This window comes from Mustela nivalis, assembly GCF_964662115.1.
Source record: "Mustela nivalis genome assembly, chromosome: 12".
Taxonomy (NCBI): Eukaryota; Metazoa; Chordata; class Mammalia; order Carnivora; family Mustelidae; genus Mustela; species Mustela nivalis.
Genome location: NC_139031.1, coordinates 40,196,658 through 40,211,327, shown reverse-complemented (window position 1 = coordinate 40,211,327; position 14,670 = coordinate 40,196,658). Strand labels below are relative to the sequence as shown.

The 14,670-nt window shown below is 52.7% G+C and overlaps 1 protein-coding gene across 2 annotated transcripts in view; it reads left to right on the top strand.

Moving 5' to 3' along the window:
• EEPD1 (endonuclease/exonuclease/phosphatase family domain containing 1) overlaps positions 1–14,202 on the top strand; it is a 108,759-nt gene extending 94,557 nt beyond the window's left edge. For both annotated transcript variants that reach the window (XM_082693171.1, XM_082693172.1), the window contains 5 exons: positions 1,167–1,277; positions 4,740–4,874; positions 7,189–7,327; positions 11,751–11,945; positions 13,493–14,202. In XM_082693171.1, the coding sequence (XP_082549297.1) occupies positions 1,167–1,277; positions 4,740–4,874; positions 7,189–7,327; positions 11,751–11,945; positions 13,493–13,692 (780 nt within the window). In that variant the 3' untranslated portion in view covers positions 13,693–14,202. The remainder of the gene's footprint in view (positions 1–1,166; positions 1,278–4,739; positions 4,875–7,188; positions 7,328–11,750; positions 11,946–13,492) is intronic.
• Positions 14,203–14,670: the final 468 nt, after the last annotated feature.

The window sequence follows — 14,670 nt, the reverse complement described above, 5'->3', positions numbered from 1 at the left end:
AGAGTCTGAGTAGCTGCAGGGATGGACATGACAGGACCTGAGATGGGAATGGGACCAGGAGAGGGGGGATGGGCTCGTCTCTTTGTGACCTGCTGGGTTTGTGGTTCGTGGAGACCTTCAGGTGGAAACGTGAAAGGGGCTGTTAAACTACCCTTCAAGTCTCAGGAGAGAAAGCCGAGCTGCAGACCCAGATGTGGGGGATGAAGGTTTAAGCTAAAGCTGAGGAGTTAAGTAAGACTAGTTAAGGGCAGCTCCTAGAGGAGAGAGTGGTGAGGGCTGGGCAGAGAGAGAAAGAGGGGGCTGGCATTGCTCTGAGTGCAAGAAGCAAACAGACAGACAGACGGGGTCACCAGGAAGGAGCAGAGCCAGATGTTGGAGCACCTCAAAAACTGACACATTGTGGGGACCCCTCAAAAGAACAATCCTCCCGAGTGTGGGCTGCATTTGAGGAGAGAGTTGGAGGAACGGATCCCCATGTTTTGAAATAGCTTCTTAACTCCTCATTGTTTCTTGACTCCCCATTGACTTGGCCTGGGCACTTTTCCTCGGCCTTGGTGACCCAGTGGCTTCACAGGTCCGCCATTTTGGTGGAACACGCATAAGCAAAAAGAAGCAGACCCTGCGAACACATGTGCGGTGCAGTAGCCATGGTAGTAGGCTTCCTTCTCCGAGGAGCGTCAAAGTGAACAGTATGGTAGTTTGGGGTGAAGCTGAGGGTCCGTTTTTCCACCTTTAAGCAGGCCTCCGGTGAAAAAAGACACTGAATTCCTCTTCCTTCCTCCCTCCCCATTTGATACCCACCTGGACCCCCTCTCACATCCCCCTCTCCCCCTTGAAGACCTTGAAGCCACTGGTTTTACAAGGTTAAAAAGGATTCTGACCGCTAGTTTTGTGCAAGTTGTGCGAGAATGCTACAGAAAGAATTGATTTCTATGAACTAAGAGCCCGCCAGGTGATAATTGTATAATTTATAGTTTGCTTTTTTAATTTGTGAGGCTTTTGAGTCCTCTGGGTCTTCACAATCCCTAAGAACACAGAGAAAGTCCGAAAATCTTTAAATAAGGCCGATGAGTCTGGGTCAGGCACTTCCTGGCCCCTCCTGTTGCCACCAGCTATTAGGAGCTTTGAGCAGGAACACACACTGACTTGTTGCTCTGTCTTTGCAGTTCTGTGCGGAGTTAAACCAGCCTATCCTGCCCAACATCCGCAAGTGGAAGGGGCCCCGGGGATGCTGGAAGGCCATTGTTGCTGAGATGCCCTCCACTCAGCTCCAGAAGGTACCCTCCCTCTGCAAAACCTGGATTTTGTCTGCATCTTACTGAAACCTCTTTTTTTCCCTAATCACAGGAATTTGCAAATTTCCTTTGCCAGCATCCTCGAAGCAATTCTGTGTTTCTGCACATTTCTTAGCTCTTTGCCATTCATTTCAAAATGCCCTGGTTCCTGTTTCATGTTTAGATCAGGAATGGACCGCTGCCCAGACGGAAATGGGAGTTTAGGGTGTTGGGAGGAGAGGAGAAATCCTGTCTGGAGCCAACGCTGCAAATGGGGTATTTCTGTCCTTTGTCCTCTTAATCCCGTCTCCACAGTTCCATCCTCTGCCAAGTTTGTGGAGAGCCCATTGTTCATTGAGTGAAAACTTCAGATTTGCTCAATTCATACACAAAGCATTTGCTTTCAGTGGTAGAAATTGCGCGCGTGGAAATGTTCTGTGGACATTTTGAGCAGATTCTCATTTTGAATGTTCTTTTGCTGGCATTTCCCCTGTGGCTGTGGGTAAATTATGGAAGGGGGACCTGTCACTCATACAGGTAGATTCACAGCCGGTTTTCACTCATTTGGAATGTCTGATATTAGTGGGGTTTTGATCTTAAAATAGACTTCCAATAGTTCATCATGAGTCAGAAACTGTCAGTACATAGTTTTTCTATAAATGCGCATGTTGTATTTTTTTTTTCTCTCTAGTATACCTCGCATGTTTATAAACACACAGGAATTGTATTTATGTGAGTGACCCTGAGACATGGGGCTTTTAAATTACACATACATACTGGATTAAAAGTATGTTATGGACATTAAGCTCTCATTTGTGGACAATAAGCTCTCTTTTTAAAGCTACTATTTAAAAATGTGATCTAAATCTGATTTCTCTGGGTTTTATGTTTAGGACTATAAATGGTTACTATAGCTGGCAGCCAGTGTCTGTTTCCCCATAGGCTGGAAACTAAGCCAAACTGGGAGGTATCTCGTCTTTACCTCTGTTGCCCATGGCTGTCGCTTCTCAGTCCATATAGAAATAATTCCACCTTGCCTTTTTTTAAGAAAAAAAATAGCATGTTATATGTATGTAGGGTCACAAGGCTCTCCTAGTCCCTCTATTTATCCACTGAGAAATTGTTAGAAATGTTCCCACGTGCCAGGCACTGTGCCACATGCCAGATACACATCAGTGAGAAGCACAGCCCCAGGGACCCAGGCCTGCCCGTTTGTAGTCCTTGCAAGTCCAGGGGGAGAATCCATGCTGAGCTGATGGGGCCCCTCTCAGGAGCTCCCAGCCGACTGGAGGCACAAGGTGGGAAACCCTGCTCCAGATCAGGCAAGGCTGTTGGAGGGTGGTGTGCTATTGGAGGGAGACCCGTGTTCAAGCCACTGCAACTTCTCAGCCTCAATTCCTTAATCTCTAAAATGGGAGCAGTTTTTCCTTCCTTCCGCCAGTCACTGGGTGGCTGTAGGATTTACTGCAATGCCCCATTAACTGAACACAGGCCAGGCCTGGCGGGGCCCACAGGAGGCAGCAGGCTGGCCGGGCTGTGCCAGCTACAAGTCCATGCACCTGTCTCGGGGAGCGGCTGGCTCATCGGGGCCTTGCTGCCATGGAAGCTGGAGGGCCTCTTGGGGACAAATCTCCCAGTCTCTCAAAAGATGCAAATATCTAGATTTTAATGTGAAATTTCCTGACTTTTAAATATGGACAGATAAGCAAAAATGTTTTTAAATGCTGTTGAACAAATTGTATCTGCAAGTCGCACACGTTCCACTTCTACCTGGACAACCATGGGCAAGTGGCCGCAGCAAACCCCGTTTCCCGAATGCCTAAAATGGCATCAGGCGCCTCTGTTCGGGTCTCCAGTCCTCGCCCTATAGCCAGAGGGGCGTCTCCATAGATGAGAAAACGGAGCTCTGTAAGACCGAACGATTTGCCCCAAGGTCTTCCGGTGGCCACATGGTGGGGTCAGGCCCGCACCCAGCTGTCGCTCTGGTTCTAACGGGATCGCCGGCTGCCCCGGAAGGGGCTGGGCCAGTTCTTCCCGAGCCAGGGGCTGCCTGGGTCCAGGGGATCGGGAGAGTCTCCCAGAAACGCCCCGTGCTCACACAGGTGAGCAAGTGTGAAGGGCGGACCGAACAGGCAGGTGCCTGGCTGGCGGGTTTTTCGGGCAGGGGCTAGGGCACACGGGGAGCCACAGGAGGGTCTGAAGTGGGGCTGAGCACCTGCGTCCTACCTTGTTTGGGGATCAGTAGATGGGAAGACGACCCTCCACAGCAGAAGGGGAAAATCCCACTTCTGTCACTATATACCCGAGGAGACACATTGAGAAAAACAGAGGGCTCCGTGCCCCCACGGCGGAGTGACACAGGTGGCCCTGAGATTCGGGTCATCCAGTTCTTAAACTAGGGCTCTCTCCAGGGGGCAGGCAGGCCTGCGGTTCTAAATCTCAACCTGCACAGTTTACAGAACACGGTTGCCTATTGATTCTTTCCCTCCTCACCTCGAGTTGGGCTAGTGGAGGTGCAAGCCCAGCAAAGCATGGCGCTGGGACCGTGCAGTGCCGGGGACTCAGCAGAGGCCACTTAAGCTGTTCAGGGTCGCTGCCTCTCCTTCAGCAGTAAGTGTTGCTGGCCTCTCCAGTGATGCCACAGATCCTACAGCCCATCTCCAATCTCCTCCAGCTGCTGGGGTGGAGTGGGGAGAGGAAGCTTTTCCCTCTTTCCAGAAGGGATAGCGGCGAGAAGCCGACAGACTGACAATGGCCCATCTGTAGCCAGAGAGGGTGGTGGTTAGCACCAGGACCCAGGACATTCCTGCCACCCCCTCGCTGACCCTCACAGGCCTCCATCCCGGGGCTGCAGGCCCCTGCTGCCCTTGACAGATTCTGAATCGTGGGGACTGCTAGCGCTGACCTCCATCTGCCCAGCAGGTATTTATAGAGGATCCAGGAGGTGCCGGGTACTGGTGATGGGAAGCTGCAGCTCATCAGTAAGCAAAGCCCGGCCTTCGGAGTCTTCTGCTTCATTCTCAACATTGCTGTTTACCAGCTGTGGGATTTTAGGGTAGTTACTTAACCTCTCTGAGCAGCTGAGTCCCTGCCTGGTGGAGAGGGGTATGAGTGTCCATCTCATGGGCTGTGATGATTAGGAAGATGACTCTCTGCTTAATCAGGGCTTCCCCTCCTTTCACTCCCCAAAAGATAAGAGCCCCCGCCCTCCTCTCCTGCCCCAGCTACACCTAAAACAAATTGGCAGCATGGGAAATCTGGGGCAGCAGGCAGGAAGGAACATGCTGTGGCTTTTGGCGTATGCGTGTGTTTCAGAAGCAGTCCCTGCACAAATGATCTCAGGACCCAGTGCAGAGTCCCCCTGCCTCCTCCCTGCTTCTCCGCCTCTCTCCCCAGGTTGGGGCTGAGCCCTTCCAGGAAGGAGACTGGTCTCCAAACTAAGTGATGCCTTCTCTTCTCCTGCAGGGGGCTGGGTTCTCTGGATTCCTGTGGGATACCACGGCCGGTGTGGAGCTGAGAGACGCCAGCTCGCAGGAAAATTCGCCTGGTAATGGGCATGGGAAGCCGCTGGGGCCCAGCCCGTACCTTGCACGGTTCAAGGTACCATTTGTGTTGCTGTGAAGGTCTACTTCTAAAATGGGGTGGGGGGGGGGGTGGTCCCATTCTAAACTGTGATCCAGAGCAGCCTCATCTACTCTGTCCCACGGTCAGGTCAGCACATACTCTTGGGGTTTCCTTGGCTGATGAACCTGTCCAGGGCAGGAATGAAGAGGATTCTGGGGGACTCTGACAACTCTGGCATCTGGACAGGAAGGAGAACAGGCGGCTGGCTCCCAAACCTAATACACATCAGAATCACCTGGGGAGATTTTCTTAAAATCAGGGATTCCTGGGGCACCTGGGGGGGCTCAGTCAGTTAAGCAGCTGCCTTTGGGCTCAGGTCATAATCCCAGGGTCCTGGGATTGAGCCCCACATCAGGCTCCCTGCTTAGTAGAGAACCTGCCTTTCCCTCTCCATCTCCCTCTGTCTGCTGCTCTGCCTACTTGTGCTCTCTGTCCATCCCTCTGTCAAATAAATAAAATCCTTAAAAAAATTCAGGGGTTCCTGGACCCCACCCCAAACACACGGAATTTCTGGGTTAGGGCCCGGGATGGCCCATTTTTCAAAGACAACTTCAGGGCTTCTTCATCCCTCTGACATTTAGAAATCACTGGATTAGAGGACAGCAGCCCTTGTCTGGGGACCCCTTCTCCTGACTATGGGGAAGGGGCTCACCTTCAAGGGGTCACTGGGTTCAGAGCGGATTCTAAAGGAGCTTCTGGGCTGTGGGGTCAGGGAGAACAGGGGGAGCAGCAGGGAGACTGATCTGAGGGCTCTCTCTGATACCCCCCCGCCCCCATCCCTGGGGGGTGTACCTGAACAGCGAACACTCAGGAGGGAGAAGAGGCCGGCAGGTCGGCACTCAGCTGACCTGAGCCCCATGGCACTTCCCTGTGAAATCACAGGGCAGGGCGGGAGTGGGCCCCCAGCACAGAGCCTAGCAAGCCACTGCTGGGTGTTTGAGCTCCCCCTCCCTCTGTGTGCTCCAGAGGGGCTCTGGGGCCTGCGCGTTCCCTCCAGCCACAGCGTGGTGTCTGGCAGCCCCTGGCTGGGGAGGCCCATGTTTGGGGCACCGCGTTGGCTCTGGTGGGGGTCTAGCCCTACTCTTGCTCCTGGCTGCAAGGCTGTTGGGGTTCTGTGTGTGCCCACATACCTGGGGCGTCTGCAGGTTGTGCTTAGGAGACTGAGGTGGAAAATCAGCCACTTACCATCTTTAGGTCCCCCTCACACCACACTGGGTTTCTCATTTACGTAAAGTGGTGATGCTTGCTCTGACCTGACGAGGCCGCAGCCGGACCAACCAGTGTCTCTCACAGGCTGGCTGCTTCTAGTGGCCAACGAGAAAATGCTACCGTGTCCTCATTTGCTGGCGCAGATCCTCCAAAGTGCGTAGACAGGCCTTCAGCCCCCCGCCAGGCTGGATTTCCCAGCCTGTGGCCTCGTGGTGGTTCCTCTGTGGTCAGAGCCACCGCTGCTGACAGCGGTCCAGGCTGGGGGAGGGGGGGCGGTGGGCAAACCAGGGTCACATGTGTAAGATGAAACTGGCAGGCTCCACTTCCCGGGGGCTCCCCCTACACCCCCTTCCTCCCCGGCAGTGTTTCGTGTTTGTTGCCACGACAAACGGGAGGGCGGGATTGCCAAAGCCTGAGCAGCTGAGCAGCGCCGCGAACTCAGGAGACCGGCTCTGAGGGCGTGTCCCTGCACCTGCCCGCTGCGGCACGCACCCCGGGGGTGCAGACTGGGCATAGCCTGTGCTGCCGAGGCTCGGCCGCCTTCCCCATTTGACACATCTGAAATCCGGTGAAAGTGAGCATCAGGGCAGAGCAGTCTCTGGAGGGAAAAGAAGGCAGAGGGGTGGATGGGCTGGCTGGGGAAGGAAGTGGGTCCCAGAAGAGGGTCCTGGCAGAGGGACCTCAGCCTGTCCTAGAGGGTAAGAACCCAGTCTTGGTTAACAACCAGCTGCTAGAACTGCTGCCGCCTCCTTCTCCGTTGTTGCTTAGAAGGAAAAAAACAAAACCCCAAACCTGATATTTCCAGATGTGCCTGGTTTTCCAGACCCTCAGCTGGAGTAGGGGATGTGATATGGTGGGGGTGGGGGGTGGACTGACAGAACAAGATAGGTTTCGGTCCTCCGGGTGCCTCAGAAAAAAAATCCAGCCCTGAACCACCTTAACCCTTGGGGTGTAAGCCAGCCTGGGCTGCGTTCACTGTTGTCAGCATGGTGCGAGAAGCTGTTGGTAAGTGGGGAGCCACGAACATGGGAAGCAGGGATGTCTAAGCCTGTGCCTGCTGCTTTGTCTCCCCTCGCCTCAGGTGGGAAGCAACGACTTGACCCTTGTGAACCTTCACCTGTCAGCCTTGATCCTGCCGGGGAGTGAGAATCCAAGCAGGAATCACAGTGACAGTCACCGCTTGGCCAGCTTTGTGCAGACCTTGCAGGAAACCCTGAAAGGTAGGAAACACTCTTTCTCTGTGACTGGGCCCACGGCTCCCACTTCTGAAGGGCAGGCACCGAGTGGCCTCTTCCAAGCATCGCTCCCACCCCTTAGGCTGACCCAGCTATTGGCCGTGGTGTATCTTGAGGGCACAGAAGACTACCATCCCTGGGCAGGGTGACCTCTGTCTCGGCGGGTCTACCACACATGTACTGTGGTATCAGCTTTGGGGCCCTTCTAACCTCCCTTTGATGGAAAGATTGTGGGGGGAGGAAGGGAGGATACCTTCCCTCGTGACCCATCCTCCTGGTTCAGCTGCCCCTGTGGGGGTGCCACCTGCAGATCCACACGTGCTCGTCTTGTGAGAGAGAGACCATGGGTGACAGGGGACCGGGGAAGTACTGATGAGCGCCTGTAGGCTTTTTCTTCCTCGTGGGGTGCAGGTGACCCTGAAGGAGCCCTGGTGCTCTCAGGAAATCTGCTTGTTCGTCTTTGCTCCTTCGTAGTGGTAGGACCTGGATGAGACCCCCACACCACTTGAAGCCTGTCTGGTCGGGGGATGGCCGGTGCCCCCCTCCCAGGGATGCCTGGTGGGCACGGTGACTGTCTATGGATGAACCAGGCACATAGTAGGGGCTCAGCAGGCAGGAACTGACTCAGAAAATACCAGAACACTGAGAAGAGCAGAGCTGCAGGAGGAAGTCGGTTCTCTGGGTCCAGGCTCTGGCCCAGCCTTACAGAAAGTTCTTGTGTGCAGGGTTTACCGGGAAGGAAGCGTTGTCACTGCTGCGAAGACTGGGCTGTTGTTAGCTTGGTGGGGTTCTTCAGAGCCCTGCCCTTCTCTAGGTTAGGGTTTCTGGCTGGAGTTCTGGAATTCTCTTCCATGCTCGCCGATATTCTCTAGTTTTCTAAGCCTATTGCATGCTAGATCAGCCCCTCACATGGGTGATTCATGAGCATCCGGCTATAAAAATAATTAGGTCGGGGCGCCTGGGTGGCTCAGTGGGTTAAGCCGCTGCCTTCGGCTCAGGTCATGATCTCAGGGTCCTGGGATCGAGTCCCACATCAGGCTCTCTGCTCAGCAGGGAGCCTGCTTTCCTCTCTCTCTGCCTGCCTCTCCATCTACTTGTGATTTCTCTCTGTCAAATAAATAAATAAAATCTTTAAAAAAAAATAATTAGGTCCTATTATAAATTTGCATCTTAAAAAGGTGTCTTGGTTATAGTAAAGTATATCTGACATGACAGTGACCTTCTTCACCATTTTTAAGTGTACGGTTCCGTGGTGTTAAATTCATTTACATGGTCTTACAACCACGCCCTCCATCCGTCTGCAGAACATTTTCTTCTTTCCAAACTGAAACTCTGTGTCCATTCAGCACCAACTCCCCGCTGCCCCCATCCTCAGTCCCTGGCGACCGCCCTTCTCCTTCCTGGCTCTGAATTCGGCTACACCAGGTACCTCTGCTAAGTTGGAATTGGGCAATGTTTGTCCTTTTCTGGCTGGCTTCGCTTACATTAGGTCTTTATGGTTCGTCCATGGTGTAGTCCGTGTCAGAGTGTCCTTCCTTTTTCAGGCCGGATACTATTTATTCTGTTGTCTGTCTACCGAATTTCGTTTATCCACTCGCTGGCTGATGGATGGATCCCTGGGCAGCTTCAATCTTTTGGCTGTTGTGAGGAATGCTGCTCTGAGCATTGATGGAAAACTTACATTTGAACCAGGATATGCTGTGGCCAACATTCTATTTAGGAGTTTGGGGGGCTAAAAAAAGAAAAAAGCTTAAGCCAAGATACCCCATCCAAGAAGCAACCCTATGGGAAATTGTTTACACACAGCTGGTTTCTAACCTATTAAAAAGGATGACCTGATGGCTTTTAAAATCTGTAGACGTTTCTATCCTTCTCCACCTCAAGCCCTTCTTTGCCTGTATGTAGGAGTAGAAAGCAGAAATTCCGGTTCATAATTTCTCTGGTAACGTCTCACTGCTTCTTTCTGACACTTAGGAGTAAGCAGGTCATTGTTCCAAATTGCCAAGGGGACTGTTGACCTACAGCCTGGCTCACCTTGGCTTGTCCAGATATGGACGGTGACTCCTGTTCCCTGCGCCCTTGTGTTTCTAACTGATAACCAGTGAACAGGTGACACAGCAGACCCAGGGGTTCTGGAAGCCCTCCAGCCTGCCCCAGGTGCAGGGACAAATCCATTATTTGCAGAGGTGGCAGAGCTAAAACAAAGACGAAGCTTTTTTATTCCCCATCCTTGCATCAGAGCAAACAGAAGCGATTTGATTAGCAAACGCTGGGCCTTTCTGCCTTTGTCTGGAATGTGTGTCTGGGTTGACATGAGCATGTATGCCAGGCCTCTGTTGGCGTGTTCTTCTTTCAGGGCCTCACTCTGTGAGCCCTGGGGCTCACTCTGTGAACTCCGCTAGACTGAAACACAGTGCGTGGTAATGCCTGGCGTCTGGGTTGGACCATCCCTCAGTGGGGACCAGCTCCTGCTGTTGCCCCTGGCATTCTGCATATCTGTCACTATCTGAGGAAATCGGCCCCAGGCATTCTCCCCTCACTCCTGAGAACCAAGGAGCCCACCCCTGGGGATCCCAGGCAGATGGTGTTTTGGGGGGTTCAGGCCTCCTCTTCTCAGAGGCAAGGACCATGTCGATGTCCTCAGTGCCACCAATTTAAAGGAAAGCAGAGAAGTCGTGGGGGACCCAGATGTGCCCCTTCAGAAAAGGAGCTGTTATTTTCATTCTTGAAGTTACACAGAGCTGGGTTTTTTGACCTTTGACACCAGCATCTCGCCTGGCTTCAGAATTGCCTTTTTTGGCCCAGATGTCTTCAGGTGTGCCTCCCAATGAAGACTTCCCATTGTATGGAATGTTCTGCCTCCGTTCTCTTAACCTTCAGTTTTTCTTATCATTTAGTAAATACAGCATCGTTCTTTCCTTTCAAAGAGTTCGTCTGCATTCTGGGGTTTTCCTCACGCCTCATTCACGAGTTCATTGCATACGTGTTTATCAACCGTCTGCTAGGCCGCAGGCCCGTTCCAGGCATGGGGGATTTTGTGAGGAGGACCACCCATGTCCCTGTGGCTCTGCTGTTCTAGCGCTTTGTGAACAGCCGGGGACTTGAGGGCTGGTCTGATGCATTGGAGCGAGCCATTCAGCGTCTCAGAGACTAGCTCCTTACCTATGGAGAGGGGCCTGCACCAGGTGAGGGCTCTTGGATAGGTCTGACCAGTTGGGTAGGCGTTCTGAAGTCTGCTTTCCTGTTGAGGTTGGCCCTGATTTCTCAAGACAGCGAGAGCTTGCCCTGCTCTGGGCACCAAGGTTGTTGAGATGTGGCGTGGAGGTACCGTCACACAGTGGGGCCGAGGGAGAGTCTTACTTCCCCTTGGCCTGCTTCGGTAGGGGGTGACCACTGCAGTGCCCAAGTGCCCTCTGCTGGTGACTTGTGTTATTTCACTTCAGATTTCTTTGCTTCTAGCCATTATTGCTGCAACATATTGGCGTTCAAGAAAAAAATTTGTTGAGTGTCTCAGATACCTTTGGCTCTCATTCATGAACTGCTTTCCTCAAAGCCTCCCTTGCTAGTTAGGACGGGAACCCTGCTCCCCACAATAATGTGTCTTCCCTGAGGGAACCTGAAGACAGGAAGGGATGGTTAGGCAAAGATAATGGGAATCCAAGAGCCTAGCTGGGGTCCAGTGTCTTCTCGGAATGTCTGCTCCATCTAGGAAGTACTTTGTGATGATTCCACTTACTCTAGTGTACATCAAACAATGGTAGAAATGTTGAAAATACTCTAAAGAGAAAACATTTCCACTCTGGCCCTGTATTCGTCGGTTAGGGCCACCATAACAAAATATAGCAGTCTGGGGGGCTTAGACAATAGAAATGTATTTCCTCACAGTCCCGGAGGCTGGAAGTCTGAGAACAAGGTGTGGGCAGGGGTGGTTTCTCCTGAGGCCTCTCTCCTTGACATGTAGATGGCCACCATCTTCTGTCTTTGCACGGTGTTCCCCACCGTGCCCAAGGAGCGTTTGTCAAGCTCTTATGAAATACCCAGTCAAGACCCTCAGGCTTTTTCTGCCATGAAATCTGGATCACATGAGCTGGAACAGGGGTGATCTCTGCATCCTCCAGCTCCCCTTTTCCAGATGTGTTACTAATCTGCTCTAAAGTCTTGTGAGCATGTTGGGAGTTTTTGTTGTTGTTGTTGTTGTTGTTTTCAGTTTTTGGTTTTTGGTGTTTTTTGGTTTGTTGGTTGCACAAGGTATTTAGAAAAAATGGAAGAATGAGAACCAGATAGATGCACTTCTGACCCCGCAGAGTCCAATCAGAGAATCGAGATCCCACTTTGTGGGCTGTGATCAGTTTTGTTTCGACCTCCCAGCACCTCTTAAATGCCTGCTTCTCCTTCTTTCCACCTGCAGGAGAAAAAGACATGATTGTTTTAGGGGACTTCGGCCAGGGTCCTGAGAGCAGTGACTGTGATATCTTGAGGAAAGAAAAATTCTACCACCTAGTCCCTGCCCACACCTTCACCAACATCAGCACCAAGAATCCCCAAGGCTCGAAGTCTCTAGACAACATCTGGATCAGTAAAAGCTTAAAGAAGGTCTTCACAGGTAAAGCAGAAGTCCCTCAGTCTTTCTCCTGCTCAGAAATATAAGAGAGACTTGTCCAAACTGATCGTCCCAGATCCTTTGGTTTGATGACTCTGGTCAGGAGTTCTCCTATGTTCTCTGTGGGTGATTTACAGGATTATATATAGTTTAGGCTCCTCTGTAACCATCATTCAAACAGCCACTCTGAGGAGTGAAGGGGGGCCATGAAAAATGGTGAAAAGGCATTCACTGATCTTCAGCAGGGGCAAACCTGGGTAGAGGCCAGCAGAGTACCAGTTCTGAGAGGAGTCCATACCTTACTCTAATTTTAAGGACACTTGGTCATTTAGCAAACATTCCTCAAGCCTCCTCATATTCAGGCGCTTTATTGTGGCCTGTGGTTTCCCAAAGTGCTGTCGGTGCCCCAACGAGCTGCCGTTGAGGACAAGCGGAGACGTCTCAGAGCATTGTGGTAGGATGTGAGACATGCTTTACCTGGACCTCATGAAGACTGGGGTGTGGTGGGTAATCTCAGCGCAGCAAAGCAGCCCCAGGAACCCCCAAACTAGTAGCCTGCTGAGCTGACTGTGGGCCAGCAAATATTAGTCAGAAACAGGGCAGTGACAGGCAGTGTCTTTTGATGAACAGCAGGAACTGTGGTTCTCCATCCTGCCTGGCCGCTTTGCTAAGTCCCAGCACATTATCCATATTCTACTTCAGTGAGACATTTAAAATCTGTGAAAGCGCCCGTTCTGGAGTTGGCCTGGGAGTACCTCGTGGGCAGCCAGCACTGAGCTCCTCAGCAAAATTTCCAGTCCAGGCTGCGTCACCAGCTTCTTGCACCTCTCTCTGGGTGCTGGTTTCCGTTGGACTGTGTTGGGGGCCGGTCTGCAGGTAAAGGAATGGGTCTCAGGAGGATTGGCGATCATCCAACTCGGTGAGACACGGTTTGTGGAAAGGCGCTGCTCGCCAAAGGCTGGCCCCAGGCTGCCTCAGGATGCCCAGGATGCCGGAAGGGCATGCTCTCATCAAAAGAGAACACAGGGCCAGAAGGAAGTTAGAAATGATTTCATCGGTCTCCTTGCTGCGAAATTCTAGAAACTCAGGTGCGGGGAGGAGTGAAAGAACTGAATAGGCAATTTGTAGGACTTCTTTGGAAGAAATGTCACTGTGTACATGAGAAGACACTCAAACATCACTCATCGTCAGGGAAATGCAAATCAAAACCGTGATGAGATATCACGTCTCTGAGAGACATTTGACCCTGCGTCAGAAATTTATTCTTGTTGCTCAGATTAGAAGAGGTGTATGGTGAGGAGGAGGTCAACCATAGGCCGATGGGTATGGCAGTGAGTGGGAGGCCAGCCTCCGGGGGACTTCGGTGCCTATACAGTAAGCCCTCGCTTGTCCAGATCACATTGGCTGAAACCTGTTGTTTGCACCGGCAAGCTGAGGGGTATTGGCAGGGCATCCTGGCTCCCAGCTGCAGCAGAGGTCTCCACCCGCCGGTCCGTGGCCCCAGCCAACCCCAGGCCTGATCCCGGGGTCTCTCTTCCCTCCCCCTCCAGGTCACTGGGCTGTAGTGAGAGAAGGCCTCACGAACCCTTGGATTCCTGATAACTGGTCCTGGGGCGGAGTGGCTTCTGAGCACTGTCCCGTGCTCGCTGAGTTCTACGCTGAAAAGGATTGGAACAAGAAGGAAGGCCCTCGGAACGGCAACGGGGTCACCTTGGAGCGAAGTGAAGCCAACGTTAAGCACGAGCGATGACGGCACCCAGAGGTCTCTCCACCTCTGAGTCTGGAGGGCCCCAGGCAGGGGAATCCACCCTTCCAGGTGAAGACGCGGAGCCAGAACTGCGTCATGGTCTTGGGCCTGACAACACTAGCCCCTGGGCCTCGACCTGCCTGCCTTCTCTGTGGATGTTCTTGGACCTCTCATGGGGCAGATCCCATCAGAAGCACAGTGGGGGACCGAGGTGTCTTATAATCTGGGGCTGTCGTCTACTCCCACAGACGCAGGCCGGCCAGCCGCCGCCCCTGGGTGGCGGCGTGCACAGAACCATGACAGGGCTGTTGGGGCTGGAGAGGGTGGTCTCAACCTGCTAGGCCGGGTCTGAGTTGTGCCAGAAGCGCTTGTCTCTGACTAATGACTGGTCCATGACGCTCTGGCTGCCGATTGTATAAAGCTTTTAACTGTGACTGAGCTGAGCACTCTTCTCAGATATTTTGAGTGGTGATTTTTAGTTTTGTTTTGAAAAAATAAACAGAGATGAACGTGCCTGGTTGCAGTGAGCGTCCAGGGGGTGGGCCCCCCGCCTACGGGTGTTCTGTGCCCAGTTCCGGCACCTCTGTGAGGCTGTGGTCCAGGCAACGGCTCATTTACACCCCCTACTTTGCGGAGATGCCTCCCACACCCCTGTCAACCCCCTGAGTTTACTATAAAATCTTCCTATGACCTTCTCCCTCCCAGCCTGTTCTCTGTCTTCTGACCCCTGAGTGCCATTTGTGTCTCTGGCCGTTCAGTGTCGGTTCCCTGCGCTGGGCAAGAATCCCAGAAGGATCCTATTTCCTCCCTCCCTCCCTCCCCACCCACTTCAATTTTCAGTCCGGTTCCTAGCCCAGAGCTGCCCTATGGTGATTCTGAGGACTGTCTGTTGATTCTAGATCCACAGGAAGCTAAGCCTGGGTGTCATGAGGGAAGCTTCATTTTTGTGGGGGTTGGGGAAAAGGGCAGGGAGATGAGCCC